Raw genomic sequence first — 20,070 nt, forward strand, 5'->3', positions numbered from 1 at the left:
CCCTATGCGTTCTTGTTACTTGCTTGGCGTGCACGCTAGCTCGTGCACTGCATCAGCAGGCCCCCTTTCCTCGCAAATGCTGCAAATATATTGGGTGCTCCGGCCAGTGACTGATGCGGCAACGCCCTCACCTGAAACCCACCCTGCCCCATGCACTCAACAGCGTTCACGCCGTGCACGCTGGCCCCACTGCCATTGCACACAATTGCAATGCAGGTCGCAGCTGCTTCGTCCACCCAACCAACAACTCACCGTGCATCCACGCACCCGTGTCCAGTGTCCAGCCCACCCCGCTGTGGTGTGGCCGCCACACGCGCGCGCGTCATGACCGCCACACCACCGTGACAAACCTCCAACGCACACGGCTAGGACCGGGGGGAATCCGGGTCCAGGTAATCGGAATCATCATCGCCGTCGTCACTGCCGGTGGACTCACTGTCTTCCTCTGACTCGTCCCCATACTCGGCCTGCGCATCTGCCACCGCCCGCTTCCACCCCTCCGCCGCCACCCAGCCCCAGAAGCGCCTCTCGAGGTCCCCCGCCACCACCGCCCGCACCTCCATCACGCCATGCATACGCTCCCGCTCCTCCTCCTCCTTCACTTCCTCCTCCCACTCCTCCGCCTTGTCCTTCTCCGCCTCCTTGTGCCTAGACTTCGCCACCTTCCACCACCTTCCAACGATGTTAGCCGCCTCCAGATCGGACGCGATGGCGGCATCGAACCGCTCGGCGGTGGATGCGGCTGTGGCGTGTGGCGGCACAGGGCTGGCAAGGAATGCAGCGCGCAGCCACTCCCAATGGTTCTCCGAATAGCTGCCGTCCAGCCTGCCGCACACACCCACCTTGTACAGCGGCGTCTGCCATCAACATTCGGTGAGTCCTGCCTCGGCCCCGCCGGCCGCTGCTGCACCGCCGGCCGCAGCCATCAGCACCTCCTGCTGCCGCGGCTGCAGGTACCAGTGCACAGCGTTGAACATCCCCGCACACTCGCTCCAGATGCCAATGAGCACATCCAGTCTGGGAAGCACAGTCACTGAGTCGACCGCATGCAGGAGGGTGGCGGCCGCGAGGTTGCCGCCCGCAAGAGCTGCGGGCAGCAGCCTTTGGGGCTCCAGACCTGCGGCGGCAACACGTGTGGGCAACACCAAGGGCAACGCCAGGGGGCGGGCAGTGCGTGTGGTGAGTGGCGGACTGCCAAACCCAGAGCGGTTGCTCACAGGAAATGCGCACAGGCGACACAGGTCGGAAGTCCAAGCTCCGCGGAGCACCCATGCCTGCTCCTCATCGACCGAGGCGAAACGGAGTTCACATAGGCTTTCGCCCCGACCCCGACCCCGACCCCGACCCCGACCTTCCGGCCCCATAAGCTCACCTGCTGAGGCGCCGGCGCCGAGGCCCCTGTGCCCCCGGCCGCCACTGCCTCACGCGGCGCCCACTCGCCCAGCGCCCACTCTAGCTGCTCCAGGGAGCCCGCCCGGGCGATGCACCGCAGCTGCATGCACCTCCGCGCCCAGCTTTTCATGCAGGTAGCGGAGCGTGGCGATGTCGGCGCCGTCGCTTGCCGCGCGCACTACGACGCGCGACCAGAAGCCGCGTTCCTGGGTTGGGCGGCATGCCCCGTCCTCCGCATTATGTGCCGCCACCAATGCCGCAGCTGCCAACACGCCCACCGGTGCCGCGCCCCTGTCTAGGGTGCGGCCGTCAAGACTGTAGCTCGGCACCTGCCCCCGGCCCCTCAGATACTCCAGCACCGCGTCCTGTCCGCACTGCGCGGCCCCGGAGACGCATGTGTCTGGCAGCCGCATGCCGCACTCCTCCAGCAGAAAGCGCAGCGCTGCCACGTCGCTCGCTGCGGCCGCCGCCACTGCCACCTCCGCCGGCAGCGCCTCCGCGCCCTTCTCCTCCACCAGGTACCTCAGGCGCTGCTCGTAGTCGGGCCGCGCGGCTGCCCAATTGTAGCCAAAGCCACGATTATACACCCAGGCGTTGCCCTCCTCGCTCGGCCGTGGCCGCCGCCGGCAGCAGCTCGGGCCGCCGCGACAACAGCCATGCCACCTTGTCCCGGCAGTCGGGCGTGTGGCTGTCGAGCGCGAGCAGCAGGATGCCGCCGCCTCCATCGGATATGGTACCGCGTGCGCCACGGCCGCACCCGGCTGCGCCTGTCGCGGCTCCAGCAGCTGCCGCCACTGGCCGGCGCCAGCTCGCGGCGGGGCACAGGCAGCGGGCAGCCCAGAGCGACGTCGCGGAGCAGGCGGGACCACCTGCTCGCCCCAGAGCCGGCGCTGGGCTGCGGCAGCCTGGCCAGCAGCAGGCGCAGCAGCGACACGTGGCCGCTGCGCGCCGCCGCCGCTGCCAATTCCTCATTGATATAATGCCGCCACTGGTCCCCGCCCTGGCGTGACGCCGCATTGTACAGCCCCGCGTGCGTCTCCAGCCACTGCAGCATGTCGCCGCGGCACGCGGCCGCTGCCACATCCACCACTGCGTCAAATTCGTTCTCGTCCATATTTGGCATAGTGTGTAGTCCTGGCTGCGCTTGGCCCACAGCAGCAAGCACAGGTGCAGGTGGCCCGCCTCCGCCGCAGCACGGGCGGCGGCTAGCTCCACCACACAGCTCTCCTGCAGCAGCCGCTCGCAGGCCGCCGTGTGCCCGGCAGCGGCCGCCACAACAAGCACCCTCTCACTCAGGCTGCAGCCGCTGTGCGCCAGAGCCGCGTCCAGGCTTGGAACGTCCCCCCTGCTGGCGGCAAGGCACAGCAGACGTTGCCGCTGGCGGAGGGTGAGCGTGCGCCAGGGCTCGGGCCGGCCCCAGTGCCCCACGAAGCGCCCGACGACACTCGTCTGGCACCTCATGGGTTGTGGGCTTCGGGCTAAGACAGCCGTAGACAGCAGGAGACAGCTTTCCCCGGGGTTCTTCGGAGGTCTTAGGCGCATGCACAATTTTTGGGCTGAGCCCCCCCAGCGAAGCGTTCCAGGGGGGGGGGGCGAAGCCCCCCAGGAACACCCCTGTCCGTGGCTGGTTCGTTCGTGCGTCGGCAAAACATAGCATACTGGCGCAAACCGCGAGTTCTACGTATTAGTATTTGTTAATGTCTATTGCATGTAAATAGGTGGCAGGGAAAATTCGGGCGGAGCGAGAAGTGCCTTCGCGCGTCCATGGACAATTGACTTTCGCGAGGTCGCAAGGAAAGCATCCGGTGCCCGCTGATATGCAGTCTCTAAGGCAAACTATGTTGGCGGCAAGCAAAGCGGGGAAGTATATCGAAAGTTTTGAGCGACTTGCCGAGCCAAGCCTGCCAACGCGCCAGAATGCCGAGAAGCCCCGAGGTCGCCCCCGCTCCGCGCCTAGCCCTTTGAGCGTGGGGCGCCGGGGAGGTGTTGAGTATGGCAGGAGGCTAGAGAAAGGCTTGGGGTGTTTGGGAACGTGACAAGGCACGCATGCGTGGCGCGGGAAATCCCGCACGACCCCAACCCGAGTGTCCCTAGCCGATGCGCCTGCGCGTCGTAGCGGCATGGAGGCTCTGACGGGGCGTTACACGCCTATTAGCTCCCAAGCGTACGGGGGCTCAGCCCATTTTCCAGCTGTACAAAGCTGACACCCCTTGTCATGCACTGCATCGTCTGGCATTCTGGCCCACCAGCAAATCTGCAGTAATCCTTGACTCCGCCTCTGAGGGCCCCAGCTTCTACAAGAAAAAGCGATTAGGCACACAACCGTCGCCGTTGTCACAGGCACAACTGTGAACTGGTCGACGGAAGTCGTCGTACACCAGCGAACTCACGCATGTAAGGCTCATTAGAAGAAGGGAGTATGGACAAGTAACCGCATCGTATAGAAATCCGTATGACAGTCGGCGTCCTGAAAACGCTACCTGTAGCGTCGAGCGATCACAGCGGACTGCTTACACGTTTGCTGTGCAAACCAATCACACATAACTTACAAGGTCTTATCGTAATTAGCTCGTCTTACTTGGAACGAAAGGCAACTGGCAGGATTCTATTACCACTACGTAGCCGCGCCGCATCATACCCGGCAGTGAAGTTCTAAAGCAAGATCACATTATAGTCTTGTAGCCACTCATTATCGCCCGTAGAGGTGTCGTCCACCGGTGGGCATGTGCAAGCCGGCGATGCGCTTCGGAGGCGCGGCCGTGGTCTTGGCGCTCGGCGTCCTAGCTCTGATACACGGCGGCGAGGCAAGCTACCTCACTGGCACCAAGGTATGAGGGCTTGAGGGCCAATCTGCTGCAGCTGTGCCTTGCAGCCGGTCCCGCTGCCCCTACGCGCTGCGCCCCTGACGGGTGCCTCTCCCTCCCCTGCCTCGGCCCTCATTTACCGGTAACCACCCGCACACAACTCATTCTCTTGCCGGCTACCGCTGCCTCTTGGTGCTTCTATCTTCGCGTGCTTGCTCCGAGCAGTTCCCGGTAAGCTCGAAAGCGCTCCAGCCGTTCATTGACCCGAAACGCAACAACGTCAATGGGCTGCAACCACGGGCTGCACCGCTTCACCGGGGATTGCAGCGATCCACGCCTCCATGCCCGCTTGCGCACCCCTACAGTTTGAGAATTGTGTGCAAAACACGATGTTCTCACGCTACTACGCGACTCTGTACTCCTACACTGAGAACAAGTGAGGAGCAGGGCGCGGGGTGGCTGGGGGCGAGGGTGTAAGGATGAGCCGTGGCACCTTACTTGTCGTGCAGTTCTGGCTGCCCACACCTCGCCAAAACAGGGGTGCGCCACACGGCTTCACACGCCTGGTATCATGACCTGCAATTGCTCAATCACATTTCATGCTCACGCACGCACATGCAAATGCAGGGCCAAGAAGTCGGCACAGTACTGCGTACAACTGCACTCTGCGCCCGCGGACTCGTGCACGCCCGGGAAATACCGCTGTTGCAACACCCACATTGTGAGTGCATTGATCACATAGAAGGGGATGGAGCGAACGTAAATGCAGGTACCGGAAAGGAGGCGAAGAGCCCAAACCCCTAACCCGCCCAACCTTCCCGGTTCACAGAACAAGCTCAAGTTCTTCCCGGCGCCCAACTGCCGCGGCTCGCTTTCATCAGTCAGCATCCAGAGCAAGATGATGAACCGCACTGGCATTACCTCAATCTACTGTGCGTGGTGTGCAGCAGCGGGCGGGAAGTCAGTCTGACTCTGATGGGCTGTTGGCTGGGTGGAATCCCGTGAACAATCAGGGCTGTTTCCTCGGACGGGGGCTGTTGCCTGATTGCTTTGCTCGGATCCTTCCTCATAAAACCCCACGTACGACAACCCACTTGCATTTGTTCGGCATCCCGCTCCGCAGGGGAGCAGCACATGGGTTTTGACATCGTGAAGATCACGCCGCTCATGCAATGGCTGCCCAACGCCGACGCCGTGGACGGTGCGGTGGTGTGCATCAACCTCCGGGCGCCCTGCTGGTCGCTGGCCATGCTGTCGTACGGTGCGTGTGGGCTAGTGTGTAGAGCGTCTGGGGTCCTGGCCCCAGCTTACCTCCAGCTATCAGTCGTTCAGTGCAAACCTGCACCACCCCCCTTCCTGGGTGCCTGGCACAACACAGCGTGACATACAATACCGCATTGTGTGAACGTCTGGCTAACGCAGACAAGGAGGTGCTGGAGTACGCGCTGTACGACAAAAAGGTCTCGAACTACGAGTGAGTGACGGCAGATGGCAGGTCCTGTTGCTTGATCTGGCCTGTCTCTGTCAACCCCCGGGTGGCGGGGATGTGTGCTTTGCCCGCTGGTGCTTCACCCTTGCTCACCACCACCGCTATACGGACCTGACTCTAATCCTGTTGCTGGCGGTTGCAGGTGCTGTCCGGTTGGCATGGTCGACGTGCCCCTCCCAAACATGCCGCCTTGGGCTCCTGAGTACCCCGAAGCTGTCTCCAGCCCCACGCCCTCACCTTCCGGCAGCACCCCCAGCCCCGCCACAAACGACACGCCCACTCCCAGCCCGCGGCCTCCGAGCCCGCGGCCGCCCAGCCCCAAGCCCCCGAGCCCCCAGCCCCCCAGCCCCAAGCCCCCCAGCCCCAAGCCGCCCGCTCCCAGCCCGCCCAAGCGTGCTGGGCGCAAGCGCCCGCCTCCAGGCCCGGCCACCCGCCGGCACCTGAACGAGTGAAGAGGCGGCGGCCTGCCGATGTTTGGAGTGATGGACACGCAGATAAGAGGTTCGGAGTATGGGCATGTCTGAGGTGGTCTGCAGGTGGACATGCACGCCTTGCGTGTTTAGCCAAGGTCCGCTTAGGAGACCCATTCAATTAAGAACTCAATCCCGCTGTATTTGGCAGCTGTATTTGGTGTGGGCAAGGCAGTGCAGCATACATCCTCTTCGCAGGCTGTCCTAGGCTAAGGAGTAGCAATGACTAAATAGCCATAGTGAGATGCGCTGCAGCCATTGATTCATGCAGTGATTTATTGCTTTGGTTAAGGCTACGTTAGTGTGTTATTAGCCCCTCATATAATAGTACCGCGCCTGACGTTTAAGGCAACCATAGATGCCGTAGCATCGATACGTACGGTCGTGGCACACGATGTGACTGGTGGGGAGCACGAGCGCTATTGGCTTCTGGTGTACGTTGCGGCTATAGATACTGCGCCGCTGCTGATCAGGCCGTTGTGAGAGGCCTAGATAGCTCGGTTGCTGGTTGGATATCACGCCTTGCACCAGGTACAGTGGCTGCTTGCTTCGGGTGCAGGTGGTGAGGGACAGAGAGCGAGGGACACACGTGCTGGTTCAGCCTGGAAGTAGCTGAACACTTGCAGCCCATCCGTACCCAAAGTCCCAAACCGTGGAATGGCAGGTGGCGCCCCCCTTGGACTGTGCTTTGCTTGGCCATATCATGGTGCGTGTCCGTTACAGGATAGGCGGGTGTATGTCCCTTAACTCAGGGACGGACACCCATTGAGTCGCTCTGTTCAGCAACCACACATCCCGCAGCACTTGAAACTAGCCAAACATGGTTGGCACATGCATTGTATTCGCATTGGCTTTTGAAGAGTGGCGGTCAGGGCAGGTGATCACCACACAGGCATAAATGCACTGATCATCATATCCGCGCAATAGACACTGACGCAGCACAGCACAGCACGTGTCCGGATCGAATGGGCCACCAGACACCCGACTACCCGGCCCAGCTCACACCACTACACTCACAGCAAGAATCCGCTTCCCGAACATCGTGCGCACCTGTACCCCGGCCGCCAAAACGTGCAACAAACCAGCGCTGCAGGCTGGTGTACAGGATTGTTGCACATCCCGCCTTTGCTCTCTCCCGTCAAATCCACTTCTGCTGTAACCGAGCCCAGCCAGCACCGACGCCAGACATGCAAGCATGCCCGTACCGTTGATGACGAGTGTGCCGTCTGCCCTGCTAGTTCATCAGCAGCTAGGATTGATCCGCATCATACTTGCTCCATCGACTTAGATCTTGAGGGCGGGCCAGGTGGTGTTCTTGGCAACCTCGTTGCGCAGCCACTGCGCCAGCGTGCCTGCGAGTGGACGGGCAGGTGGGCACCGAAGGAATGGGTCAACGGGATGAGCTGCTGCACCGACCTACCAGCCAGTGGTGTTGACACTTGGTGAGCCATCCACAGCCACTAGGCCCCATTCCCCATCTCACCACAGGCTCCCGGCGCTCCATCAGCCATCCACGTACGCACGCACACAACACACACACACACACACACACACACACACACACACACACACACACACACACACGCAGTCACGCAGTCACGCAGTCACGCACGCAGTCACGCACCGGGGAAGTCGGTGAAGCCGCCGTCCACGCCCAGGGTCTTGAAGTAGTAGGCGTACTCGTCCTCAATGCTGGTCAGCGTGTTGGTGTGGTAGTTGGGCTCGTTGCGCAGGGTGTACAGGTGGACCTGCGGGATAGATCAGGCGCGGCGGCCAGTGGCGGCGGCCGGTGGGAGGGAGGTTTGATTCGTGCGGCGGCACGTCGCAGCAGGGCGGCCGGACAGTGCCTGCCGCCCTGCCCCTCCCATCCCTTCCTCAGCCCCCACAATCATCACCCACACCTAACTTGCCGTTTCGGCCCTGCTTCCACCCACCCTGACCCCTCCACCTCCCCTCCCTACTCCGCCTCTACCTCCGGCACCCCTCCGTTCCCCCCGCTCTCCCTCTCCGCCCCCACATGCCCGCACCTGCAGGCCGGCGGCGTGCGCCCGCTCCACCAGGCCCGTGGAGTTAAGGTACTGGGTGCCGTCGGTGCGGGTGACGGTCTGCTGCAGGGTCTCCTTCCAGGGGCCGATGCCGTTGGCGTACTTGGCGATCTTGGCCAGAGCATCCTGTAGGAGCGTCCGTGTGAGTGGGGAGGGACGCGTCAGGAATGGAGGGTAAGAACTGTGCACCCTCACCCACCCAGTCAGCTGCTGAAATCCACTCCCTGGAATACGGAAAGGCTTCTCCCCCTCCACACGTTCACTTCGTTCCCCATTGCCTCCTCCTTCACTCCTCCGCTGCCCACCACTCCCCCATGTCCCCCACCGCTCTGCTCCACCCCTCACCGCCCCCCACCCACCGAGGTCATCATGGCGCCGTAGTTGGGGAAGCTGCGGTCGGGCAGGGGCACCGTGAAGTCGTCCATCAGCTGGATGATGGGGACCTGCGGGGGTAGGCGGGTGGCGGGTTGTGTGTGTGTGTGTGTGTGTGTGTGTGTGTGTGTGTGTGTGTGTGTGTGTGCGTGTGTGTGTGCGTGTGTGGCGGATGGCGGGTGGGGTGGGGGGCGGGGTGGGGGCATTGCACTCCCAAGGTAGGGAATCAAGACCCGGAACCAGCCCGAACAGTGTGTTACAGAGCACAACAGTGTGTGGGTCTGGGGCGGGTGTTTGTGTGGGATTGTGTGGGATTGTGTTTGCACACGGGAAACAAAGGAGTGCCGCCCTGTCTGCGTGGGTGTAAAAATCACCTGAGCGAGCAACACACGTACCCCACCCACACACACATGCAAACATACCCACACCCACCTGCGACTTGGTGCGGGCGTAGGCCAGGTTGTTGGACTCGAAGGACTGCAGGAACACGGGCTTGGCCAGCCACTCGGGCGTGTTGAGGGCGGCGCCGTAGCCGTGCTTCTTCAGGTAGTACAGCACCTGATGGGGGTGGGGGCGGGGGGGGGACGGTGTGTGTGTGTGTGTGTGTGTGTGTGTGTGTGTGTGTGTGTGTGTGTGTGCGTGCGTGGGGGGGGGGGGCATGGTGGTGGCGGCCAGGATACAAGTAAGGCCGGTAGGCACGTGGCCGTGCGGGTCAGGCCGGTAGGCACGTGAGCGATGTGGATGCATGAGGGCCCACGGCCCACAGGGCCTAGGGGGCAGCTCGGCCAAAGCACAAGCAATGAGGCAAGGCGGCCCGGCGCGTGCAGTCGCAACGACGAGGCCTGACCAAACCGAGTATGACGCCACACGACCGCAAGTAACGTACCTGGTCGGTGATGGTGGTCTTGCCCTTGCGCGCCTTGATCAGGGTGTCGTGCCACGTGGGGTGCTTGGTCTCGGGGTAGATACCCACAACGCGGGGGGCGTGCTGTGGCGTAAGCAGGACGAAGGGGAAGCGGGGGATGAGCACGGCTTGCAAGGCAGTGTACCATCAGCGCCGCCCCGCATGCCTGCTCCGTCCTGCATCTTTGTGCCTCCTTTCCTTGCGCTCTTCAACACCCACGCGTCGCACACTCACAGCAGACACACACAAGCACACACCCATGTGCCTTCCTAACACACGCTCGGGACACACACACACACACACACACATGCCCCCCCCCCAACACACACGCCCCCCCCCCGCACACACACGCACCTGCGCAAAGTGGATGCACTCCTCAAAGGTGATCACGGGGTACCAGTCGTTGTAGACCTGGCTGCGCGAGTACAGCCGCTCGCGCAGCCTGAGCTTGCGGATCTGTGTTTGGGGGGGAGTGGTGGGCGTGGTGGTGAGTAATAGGGGGCGGGGGCCGCGGTGGGCTGGGCTGGGCTGGCGTTGAGTGGGGGAGGGGAGTGCGCCATGCGTGACTGGGTGAGTGAGGCAGGGTGGAGTCGTGGTTCGTTCGCCGCTTGACTGTGTCGCAACTCTCCCGTCACCGCCCCCTGGTCCCCTGGGGGGCCATCTGCACGCGAGCCGCCGCATGCCGGTACGCACCTCTTTCAGCGTCAGGTCAATGGCGTGCACGCCCGTGGAGTTATAGCCGTCGATGACGTAGGTGCGCTTCTTGGTGGGGAAGACGCTGTCGGCGTTGGTGGTGTTGGACAGCAGCGGCTCGTGGCGGCAGATGGGCACGTAGTCCTTGGTCAGCACGACGTCGCAGCACTCAATGAAGTCGGCGCCTGACGGGGGAAAAGAGAAGAGGAGGATGGATGGAAGGGGGAGGGATGAGCAGAAGGGGAGGAAGAATCGGGAGAGGACGGGGTGATCTAAGGGAAGGAGTGAGGAAGTGGGTGAGGATCGCCGTGAGGAATGGAGCGGGAGTGAGGCGAGGAGGAGAATTGGGGTGCAGGTAGGGAACCGGGGGAGGGGAGCGGGGCATTGGGGTGTAGGAGGGTGTAGGAGGTGCGGGGGCATGTGATGGTCTGAGGGGAGGGGGCTGGCGGGTTTGCGGGGGATGGGCACAGCTTCCTGACCGCCTGCTGTTACTGGCATAACCGGCATCTCCCTTCGATGCTCCCGACCCATCTAGAGGCCTGATGACACCTGACGCTCAACTCGACAACCCTCACCCACCGTGCTTGATGCCGGACAGGTAGGCGAGCGAGGAGTGCTCAGGGAACTCGCCGGCGTCACCGCGGTGGCCGATGGCGTAGGGCTTGGAGCGGTCCAGGGGGGCGTAGGACATGCGCTTGTGCGGCATGGGGCCGTCGACCAGCGGGTAGCCCGGAACCATAACGTCGATGTCGGGGCCCAGGGCTGCGAATCGGCATCAGAGTTGGCATGGTGACGAGATGGAGAAGGGATGCCGACGGGAAATTGCAGGTTGAGGACCGAGTCAGGGCCTGAATAGTATTGGGCGGATTTGCATGCTTTCTCTAGCTAGCGGTTATGCTGCAGCGCCGTGAGAGCTGAGCCGCCTGGCGCCAGCAGCCTTTGCACGCTGTGCGTGTGCGCAATACACGATTATGCGCAGCCTGGACTTGCTGCACATGTAAACCCTGTCGCCACGACCAATCCAAGATTTATTCCTTGAGCATGACAGTAGCCAACTCACCCGCCGACGCGCCCAGCGCGAAGAGCGCCAGCGCCACGATGCGCACGGCCATGTTGACTGTCTTGCTGCACGTCACCTACAAGGGACGGCTTCACACAAACCCAAAATATAAGTTGACCTTACAGTGTTGCGGTGCTTATGTGGGCCGGGCCAGGGATCCGGAGCCAGTAGATCCAAGTGATGGTTGGCGGTTGCGGAATGAGTTCGCAGATCCAGCTCCCCAAACGAGAATTCTGGCCCATCAATAGCTACAGCTACAATTACATACATCTTAAGTAGAGCACAGCTTGCCGCGGGCATAGGCTAGCTTGTTTGCCCGGGCAACTGCAGCATGGTGCCAAGGAGGGCAATAACCGTTGCATCATTAGTTGCCGCTAGTATGTAATCCACTTATATCAGCCTTAATTAGCTCGAGTACGCAACGCGTTGCTGCTGCTACCACTGCGCTTTGACTTACGGTTGAGTTCGAAGTACTTACCTAAATGTCCGGGTGACCATCGTCGAACCCAGAAGCTGATCAAATATGCTCAAGCTATACGAATGCTCCAGCTCAGGCAAAAGACTCAGTGAACCGGTACTCTCTAGAAACCGCCCGCCCTCGCTCCGTGTAGCGTTACTCTGCTCCGTCGCTGCCATTAAAGGCCCTAAGTCCTTGTTGCCTTCGCCCCGTCGCTCCAGACTCCTGCGTTCTGCCAGCCATGCCAGCGGCTCACAAACCCACATATGGAACAGTTGACGCTCGCACAGTGCAGGCCCCCCCCAAGCCACGCGGGCTCTCTTTCCCGCTCACTGCCCTCTCTCCCTGCCTCTCATCACACAGTCACACACGCGCTCCACAGCCCTCTGTCCTGTCCGCTCTCCACGCGAGTCTCCTGCCACTCCTGCCCACCAGTGGCCTGACCCGCTCTGCAATGACAGCGGGGACCGGGCACACACCTCGCACACTGCACTCGCAACCCCACTACCCCCCACCCTCCTCAGTCCAGGTCGTTGGTGTTCTTCAGGCGCAGGTGGATGGCGTCCATCTCCTCCAGCGTGCTGGCATCCAGTGTCACCTGCATGAGGCACGTGTGGGGGGAAGGCGAAGGGTTGAGGGGGGACAAGGGTTTTTACACGGTATGGCTGGGAAACGAACACGCGGCGCACGACGTGTGCGTGCGCGCCGTGGCATGTGCGGCCTGCGCGTCATGCAATGCGGCGTGGCGAAAATAGGAGCACGCGGGCAGGTCGGTGGCGCGGCCACAGTGTTGACCCGTTCCCCTTGTGCCTTCCAGCACTCCGGACACACACCCGGCAGCACCGCACGCACCAGGCACGCCTCGATGTTCTCCTTCAGCTGCTCCATGGAAGTGGCGCCGATGATCACTGCACACACCGCGGCGTAGGGATGTGTCTAAAGTGCTATTACGTGTGTTTGTGTGTGTGTGCGTGTGTGTGTGTGTATGGCATGGGCTATGTAATGACAGCCACAGGCGGTGCCCACGCGGTGCCGCTGCCGAAAGTTTTGCTAACGCACCCCTTGCATTTGCAACGTACATGCCCGTCCCCGGTCTGCTTAAAACCAATGCCCCACACGACAGAAGTCGATGCCACATTCACGGACTCCCCACCTCACTCACCCGAGCCCATGTACCAGCGCGACGCCGCCCACGCCTGCGCCAGGGTGGCTGGACTCAGCCCCACCCGCTTGGCCAGCGCCGCATACTCAGCGGCGGCGGCCAGGGTGCGCGGGTTGTGGTAGCGGCTCTGGAACTCTGCGGGTGCGTGAGCGCGCGTGGAGGAGGGGGCAGGGACATGGAAGATGGTTTATGGTTGTCTGTAGTATCAGTACAGCCAGTCCACTCACAGTGCATCGGCGTGCAGAGGTATGTGAAGAATGCCGCCCGCGGACGAGGAGAGCTGCTGGAGGCATTGGTCGTATAGCTAGTCGGCACGTATGGCGCACGGTTGCGTACCGTACAGTCAACGGGGCAATGCAGCCGCACGCTCTGCCCCAACAACTCCAGCCAGGTTGCCTGCCTCCCTACCCGTCCCTCCCTCCCTCCCTGCCTCACGCGGAAAGTCGGTGTGTCGGCCCTTGGGCTTGCCGCCGTCGCTGTACTTGCCGCTCAGCGTGCCGCCCGCCAGCACACCGTATGCCAGCAGGCTGCGAGGAGGTATCGAAGAAAGAGTTGCACACTTGTAACTCGTTGGACCAGTGTGTGTGTGTGTGTGTGTGTGTGTGTGTGTGTGTGTGTGTGTGTGTGTGTGTGTGTGTGTGCCTGTATGACTGGGATTGTACCCAGCCCCGCTCCATGCTCACCCCAGGTTGTAGGCGGAGGGCGCGCATGTCTCCGCCAGCTCGGACTCGTAGTGCCGGTAGACGGGCGCGAAGTCGTTTTGGATGGACACGGGCGGCGGCACACCCAACCGCTTGGCCGCCTCACACATCTGTGCCACACCTGCACACATGGGGCAGGGGCGGCAGGCAGTAGCGGGCAGTAGCAGGCAACCAGTCAAGAGGGTGCAGCCGCTGAGGGCCGACAGGGGGTGACATTCATGCAGGGGGAACACCGTGGCTGCAAGCAGCATTACCCAAAAGGTCGCCAACGCGACCCGCATACAAACAATCTTCTCCTTTCTCCGGGGGCGATAGCGTGGGGCGACAGGGAGAGGCCAGGCAAGACCATGACGAATGCAGCATGTCATCAACGCCCACCCACACCTTTCCTTCTTTTCTATTGCTACACAGCGCCTCACCGTAGCTTGTCTCGTTGGACAGGCCCCAGTGACGGATCTTGCCCTCCTTGATCAGCTCGCCCATGATGCGCACCTGGGCGTGTGTGTAGAACACACAGGAGGGGGCCAAGAACGTGCGTGAGAGATGCAGAAAGCAAGTAAGTGTGCCGCGCCCGGTGTTAATTGGGCGTGTGTATGTGTTAAAGAGCGCAAGGGAAGGGGCGCGTGTGTATGCTGGGATCTCAAAACGCGCAAGACGAAAGCCTGTGTTGTCGGCGGTACATAGCAAAAACAACGCTCACCTCGAACCCTAACGCAACCCCGCACCTGCTCCTCAAAGGGCGTGAAGGGGCGCTCATTCTCAACGCGGTATTGCCGCTTGCCCCACAGAGGCACGTAGCGGGCGGGCCTGTGTGCAGATGGCATCATGGATGGGTAGTAATTGGTGGATGGACGCCGAATAACATTTGGGAATGGAAGGCGTTGCACAACCCATTCTCCAAGCTCCCCATGAGAGCCATGTGGCACTATGTGCGTGCAACGCATTCCCAAACCTCTGGATCCAGGATCCAGCTCCACCTCCAGCCGTACCAGTGGATCTGGTACAGGTCCACGTAGTCGGTCTGCAGGCGCCTCAGGCTGGCGGCCAGGGCGGCGCGGATGCTGGGCTCGTCCAGCTCGGGCTGGGGGCAGGTGGTGTGGTCGGCGAGCGGGTCGGAGCTGCGGAGGCGGGCGTAGGGCGGGGGGCGGGGTGGAAGGGGTCGGAAGACCTGGTTGGCAAGGCGGCGTGACGGTTACCGTTACCCAGGCCGCCGCGCGCGCATTCCTTTCCCATTTCCTAAACACACGTTGTGCTTTTGCAGGACCCACCACACACATAGATACTGAGCTTTTGCGCCTCCCACCCACCGGTTGGCCACGATCCAGCTGCGGTCCACGCCCGGCAGCGGCGCCGCCACCTTGGTGGCCAGAATCACCTGTGTGCGTGAGGGCACGGTGTGAGGGTTCATATGCGTTATTAAGCACACAAGGGAAGAAACTTGTAGGACTGTGTGTGCGGTCCGGACGAGTGTATGTTGTGTTTACCAACGCACCTTGGGCCCCAATCCATACACGGCAGGCTCTATCCTCCTTCGCCTGTCCACCATACCGCGCCACCACAAAACGCGGCCCCCTAACATCACCTAAGCCCCCCACCCCCCATGCAGCCCCACCTTGTCTCTGCAGCCTCGCGCCTTGAGCCAGTTGCCAATGTAGACCTCTGTGCGACCCACAGTCTTCGGGTTGGGAGGGACGGGGTACCTGTGGCAGCGGCAACAGCGGGGGGTGGGGTGGGGTAACCGTCCATGACGCTGTATCGGGCTGGGAGCCGTTGCCGAAGGCTAGCCGGAGTGCGAATGGCTTGGACAGACCCTCATGCCCCTTCATCTCCCCATTTCCCCTCTCCCCCCCCCAGCCCCTGTTGCACTCCTCGGGAGCTGTCGTGCGCAGCTGGCCGCCTCCTCTCCTGAACCCCCGCTCACAGGGCTTGGGTCCGCTCCTCTCCGCCTTTCCCCTTGCATCTTCCCTCCCTCCCATTCCCCCACCCCCGCGCACACACGCACAGCTCTGCGGTGTCAATGAAGTTGACGCCGTGCTCCAGCGCATAGTCCAGCTGCTGCCAGGCCTCCTCCTCGGTGTTCTGTATGAGGAGGTGCAGGAGCCGCGAGCATGGGCATGAGCATGGGCATGGGTGATGAATATCAATAGATGAGCATGAGTGTTCGGGTTATGACCGCAAAAGCGTTTGATGGTTGCGCGGTGTGGGCAGGATAGTGGTGAGTTGTGCAGGTGATGCTGTTCTCTTGTAATGTTGGAGCTGGTGTGCGATGTGGGGAAGGATGTCCGGGCCGGCTTGGGCCCAAAGGTCCGGTGTGGGGGCTGACGCTTGTGCCGTGTGTGTACGTGCGGCACTGCGAGTGTTGACCACCGACCTGCTCGCCCCAAGTCATGGTGCCCAGGCAAACGATCGGGACCTCCAGGTCCGAGGAGCCCAGCTTGTGCCTCCGCATCGCAGCCATGCTGGAGAAGTGGCAAAGCTGACACAATCAACCTGCAAGTTTAGAAGGGACCTCAAAGGAAAGCAGAATGAGCAGAGTAGGCAGGTGTCTTTTCAAGAGCTAGATATTACTGTATGCGTCAAGCCATATGGGGCAAATGCGTCGCGTCGACCTGAACATGCGGCACTCATCGTAGCTAACTGGGCCGTCAACTCATTCTTGTCATATACATTATCTATACATAACAGCAGCATTGATGATGTCATAGGCACACAGACATAACCCGTGTGGGGAAACAGATCAACAAGCAAAGATGCTGCGCCGACGCGCGCTGGCGCTCCTCCACGCCGCTTTGGTGCCTCATGCGGCGTCTGGACCAGCATCAAATGTTGGGCTTGCGCTGCGGCTTCGTAAAGATTCGTCGAGCGGCTCGCGTGGCAACGCAAGCGGTGCGGCGGGTGTCGGCTCCAAAACAGGCGGCGAGGGCAGCGCAGGGCACACCAATTCAAGCAGCGGCAGTCCAGCGCATTTGCATGCCTCATCGGCGAGAGAAGAGGAACGCAGCGCTCCCGTTTCCTCGTCCTTCGTAAGCCCAAAGCCCCTTGCCACTGCCGGCGCCGTCAGCGGCCATAGCGCTAGCCCTGGCGCTAGCGCAGCTGTGCCCCGCACAGCTCGGGCCGCTGACGTTACGCTTCCAAACCCGACCCAGCCTTCCGCGCCTGGGCATCAGGCATCAGCAGCAACGCAACACCAGCAACCCGATAACCTCATACCGAGCTCATCGGCGTCACAGTCAGCGCCGCCCGGGGCTGCTACAGCCGCCACGCCGGCTTCTAGCCCCCAGCTACGGGAGCGGCTGCTGGCGTGCCGCGACGCGCGACAGCTCCTTGCAGAGCTGGACTCGGCAGTAGCAGCTGCTGCAGCAGTAGCCGCACGTGTGCCGCCCCGCATCGGCGGCAGTAGCAGCGGCAGCGGCGCAGCCGCCGCCACCAGCGCCCCCCTAGCGGGGCCCGCCGGCGTGCTGGCGGCGCTACTGCCGCCTGACGCGGCCCGGTCCGTGCTACTGCACCTGTCGTCCCTGCCCCGACCCTCTCCTCACGACCTAAACCAGATGACCAGCACACACCTAGGCAGCGGCGCCGGCCGCCCCGCAATGCGGCCGTACCAGCGGCACCGGCAGGCTGTAGCAGCGCTGTTCCAGCTGCTACAGCCGGGCTACGCCGCGTCCCGGCCAGGGGAACTCATGGAGTTGCTGGAGTGCGCGACACGGCTTGGGTGGCTGCTGGGACCCTGCGGCCGCGTCACGCCGCCGCCGCCGCCAAAGCTGCGTCCGCCGCCGCGGCAGGTTGCGGAGGAGACAGCAGGGCTGCTGGCAGCGGACCGGGCAGTGGGCTTGGGCGTGGGAAGTGGCAGTGTCGAGGCGTCTCCAGGGGCGGGGTTTGCAGCAGAGAGGTCGGCAGCAGGGGGCAGCACAGAGTCGCTGCTGACGTCGCCGACGGCGCCGGCGCCGGTGGCGCCGCCGCCGCCACCTGTACCCCGCGCCGCCATCCACCCAGCTGTGCCGCTGGTGTCGGCCCTCATTGCCGACCGCTGCGCCGCACTGCTACAGCCGCTGCTGCAGCCGCTGCTACAGCCGCTGCTGCAGCCGCTGCTGCAGCCACTGCCCCCACACGACGCCCCTGGCTCCTCTCCTGCACATGCCTTGCCCACGCGCTTGCTCGACTGCCTGGGCCGCCTGGGCCTCAAGCTCCGCACCCGACCCCAGCCCCGCACCCAAACCTCCACCTCCTCTTCTGCCTCCTCCTCCACAACAGCAGCTGCGATCACAGCAATCACAGCAACCGCGGCCTCCGTACCGGACCCACAGCTGCACCGGCTGCTGGCGGACCTGCTGCCGCCGCTGCTGGCGGCGCGGCAGCAGCTGCCGCCGTCCGACGTGGCGCGGCTGCTGGTGGCGGCGGCGGAGCTGCGACCGGCGGCGGACCCCTACCTCACCGCCTGCTGGGATGAGCTGTGCGCGGCGCTGGCTGGCGGCGGCGGCGCGGGTGGCGGCGGCGGCGGCGTGAGTGGTGGATTGGGTGATGGGAGAGGGGCGGCGAATGCTGCGGGTGTGGGGCAGTTGTCGAGCGATGAGCTGGTGCGGCTGGCGGCCGCGCTGGAGGACTTGCGGCGGGAGGACGCAAAACGGGCGGCGGAGGCGGAGGCGCACACGAGGGGCAGGGGCCGGGAGGCCGCGGCTGCGGCTGGGCTGGGCGCCCGCGATGGCGCAAGCGTGCGGGCAGGTGGGGCCGGTGAGGACGAGGAAGGCGATGATGACATGGACGACTTTGGCGTGGCGGGGCGCGGGGCGCGGGATGGCGGGAGGCCGGCGCGCCAGGGGCAGCAGCAGCAGCAGCAGCAGCCAAGGAACTCTTACATCCAAGAACAGGTGAGCGCCGCAACCAACCGACCCACTTCGCCAATCCAGCGGAATCCACCGCGGAGATTCAAATGCTCGACAGCCCGAAACCCCCCCGCAATTCCACGCTGCATGCGCCGTACTCAAATTGCGCCTTCCCCCGTCCTGACCGGTACTTAACCCTGCACCGCTTCCGCTTCCCTACAACTTGCATTCAAAGCTTCGATGAAGTACTCTGCCTCGCTCCACGCTGCACTTTGGCTTAGGATGCTTCGGCGATGCCTAAAGCAATTCTTCCTCCCTCCTGCCCGACGGCCACCGCAAACATGATCTCCTGCAAATTCAAGCCTATGCATGCAACATAGTATTTGCTGGGAACTCGTATCGAGCTGGCGCGCTTACGGATGCCCTGATTCCCCTACGACCTACTCACTTCGCTGGTAATTATGCACACAAGCGAGCGCACACGCATCGATAGCTCCATATTGATTTATGCTTTACGCGCGCTGCGCTACATGCCAGTCACCAGACTTGACACCGCACCGGTACTCTCGCCTCACCCCGCTGCCAATCTGACACGCTGCCCGCCCTTCTCTCGCACCCGTACGTGCCTCAGGCCAACGCCCAAGTCCACCGAGCCCCCAGCTCAAGCAACATCAACTCCGAACTACGCAGCGTAAGTTCTGACGCGTCACCGTTCATACGCACATGACTAAGGACCAGGGGCTGGGTTGGGCTTGGGTTTGGGTAGACGGCTTGCTACCCAACGGGCTTCGGGGATGGGAACTTGCACTTGCACGCTTTTGCAGAACTCACCTGATGAGACCCTTGGCACGGTCGAAACGCGTCGTGAGAGCCTTGCCTTACTGCATTATAGTGCGAATGCGGTGTTGGGAACTCGGACCCATCCCTTAGGGCGTGCGTGCGTTTCTGTCCTTACTCCTAGCCTGCCTTTTGCTCACGCGTGCTTCGGCACGCACTGGTCCTCCTACCGTGTCTTTTGGGGAACCTACGTTTGTGCCCATTCCACCGCACTGACCCTTCCACCTACGCCAACTCTTACGCTTGCATCACACGGCTCTCCAACACCACTTACAGCAGCACATACCCTCTTCGCGCTTGGTCACGACTGATGTCAGTCTGTGGCTGGGTTGTCGCATGGGGCTTGGCTTGCCAAGCCCGGAGGAGTTTTGCATACTGAGGGCAAACTTGCACGCCACCTGGGTACTGACGTTTACCGTTTTTCGCCTTACGCACTTGTCATGTCTTGACACGAAAGCAACCTGGCTGTGAGGTTCGGTCAACATCGGAATGGTGTTGGTGCGTGACTTCTTTGGTTACCCAGGGGTGCACGGTTCCGTGTTGCTCGACTGTGGTGGGATGCGGTGGTGACGGTCGCAGTACCGAAGCCCGCTATGCGCCCACTAACCACTTTCGCGCTCACGAACCACACTTGAGGCATTGGCTCTGCGAGTTGGTGGCGGTGATGGGCACAGCCCTGATCCCATTATACTCTCGCATCCTGTCTCCATATTTTCCACGAACTATACGAACTGTCCACGTTTACACGAACACGGGATGAACGCACCCATGGCCCACCGCCGGCACACGGTGACCATGGTGTGTTGCTTCATTGCCACACCCACCGCGGGAATGCCGCCTACCCAGGGCTTCCCACTGCGCGCC

General features: G+C 62.5%; 5 protein-coding genes across 5 annotated transcripts; 2 read left to right on the forward strand and 3 right to left on the reverse strand.

The window, feature by feature from the left end:
* Positions 1–4: 4 nt before the first annotated feature.
* CHLRE_17g699776v5 (uncharacterized protein) lies at positions 5–3,800 on the reverse strand. Its single transcript, XM_043071894.1, has 4 exons — positions 3,639–3,800; positions 2,150–2,737; positions 1,441–1,994; positions 5–825 (listed from the first exon to the last, which is right to left on the reverse strand). Exons 2-4 carry the CDS (start codon positions 2,504–2,506, stop codon positions 366–368), a joined length of 1,371 nt encoding a protein of 456 aa, XP_042914353.1. The 5' UTR covers positions 2,507–2,737; positions 3,639–3,800; the 3' UTR covers positions 5–365.
* A 143-nt stretch (positions 3,801–3,943) lies between these two features.
* Positions 3,944–6,795, forward strand: CHLRE_17g699800v5 (uncharacterized protein). Its single transcript, XM_001691726.2, has 8 exons — positions 3,944–4,220; positions 4,422–4,427; positions 4,562–4,632; positions 4,824–4,917; positions 5,026–5,128; positions 5,320–5,457; positions 5,619–5,670; positions 5,828–6,795. Exons 1-8 carry the CDS (start codon positions 4,116–4,118, stop codon positions 6,135–6,137), a joined length of 879 nt encoding a protein of 292 aa, XP_001691778.2. The 5' UTR covers positions 3,944–4,115; the 3' UTR covers positions 6,138–6,795.
* A 65-nt stretch (positions 6,796–6,860) lies between these two features.
* CHLRE_17g699850v5 (uncharacterized protein) lies at positions 6,861–11,400 on the reverse strand. The gene is made up of 10 exons (XM_001691561.2): positions 11,230–11,400; positions 10,749–10,931; positions 10,170–10,354; positions 9,831–9,932; positions 9,459–9,560; positions 9,005–9,130; positions 8,560–8,643; positions 8,183–8,326; positions 7,780–7,903; positions 6,861–7,507 (listed from the first exon to the last, which is right to left on the reverse strand). The coding sequence occupies exons 1-10, from the start codon at positions 11,279–11,281 to the stop codon at positions 7,440–7,442; spliced, it is 1,170 nt and encodes a 389-aa protein (XP_001691613.2). The 5' UTR covers positions 11,282–11,400; the 3' UTR covers positions 6,861–7,439.
* A 77-nt stretch (positions 11,401–11,477) lies between these two features.
* Positions 11,478–16,110, reverse strand: CHLRE_17g699900v5 (uncharacterized protein). The gene is made up of 12 exons (XM_043071895.1): positions 15,921–16,110; positions 15,552–15,628; positions 15,162–15,249; positions 14,857–14,924; positions 14,539–14,667; positions 14,275–14,356; positions 13,969–14,041; positions 13,532–13,670; positions 13,284–13,375; positions 12,849–12,983; positions 12,539–12,594; positions 11,478–12,284 (listed from the first exon to the last, which is right to left on the reverse strand). Exons 1-12 carry the CDS (start codon positions 16,005–16,007, stop codon positions 12,207–12,209), a joined length of 1,104 nt encoding a protein of 367 aa, XP_042914354.1. The 5' UTR covers positions 16,008–16,110; the 3' UTR covers positions 11,478–12,206.
* Positions 16,111–16,250: 140 nt separating this feature from the next.
* Positions 16,251–19,902, forward strand: CHLRE_17g699926v5 (uncharacterized protein). The gene is made up of 2 exons (XM_043071896.1): positions 16,251–18,414; positions 19,001–19,902. The coding sequence occupies exons 1-2, from the start codon at positions 16,300–16,302 to the stop codon at positions 19,094–19,096; spliced, it is 2,211 nt and encodes a 736-aa protein (XP_042914355.1). The 5' UTR covers positions 16,251–16,299; the 3' UTR covers positions 19,097–19,902.
* The last annotated feature ends 168 nt before the right edge of the window (positions 19,903–20,070 follow it).

Source organism: Chlamydomonas reinhardtii, chromosome 17, assembly GCF_000002595.2.
Source record: "Chlamydomonas reinhardtii strain CC-503 cw92 mt+ chromosome 17, whole genome shotgun sequence".
Classification (NCBI taxonomy): Eukaryota; Viridiplantae; Chlorophyta; class Chlorophyceae; order Chlamydomonadales; family Chlamydomonadaceae; genus Chlamydomonas; species Chlamydomonas reinhardtii.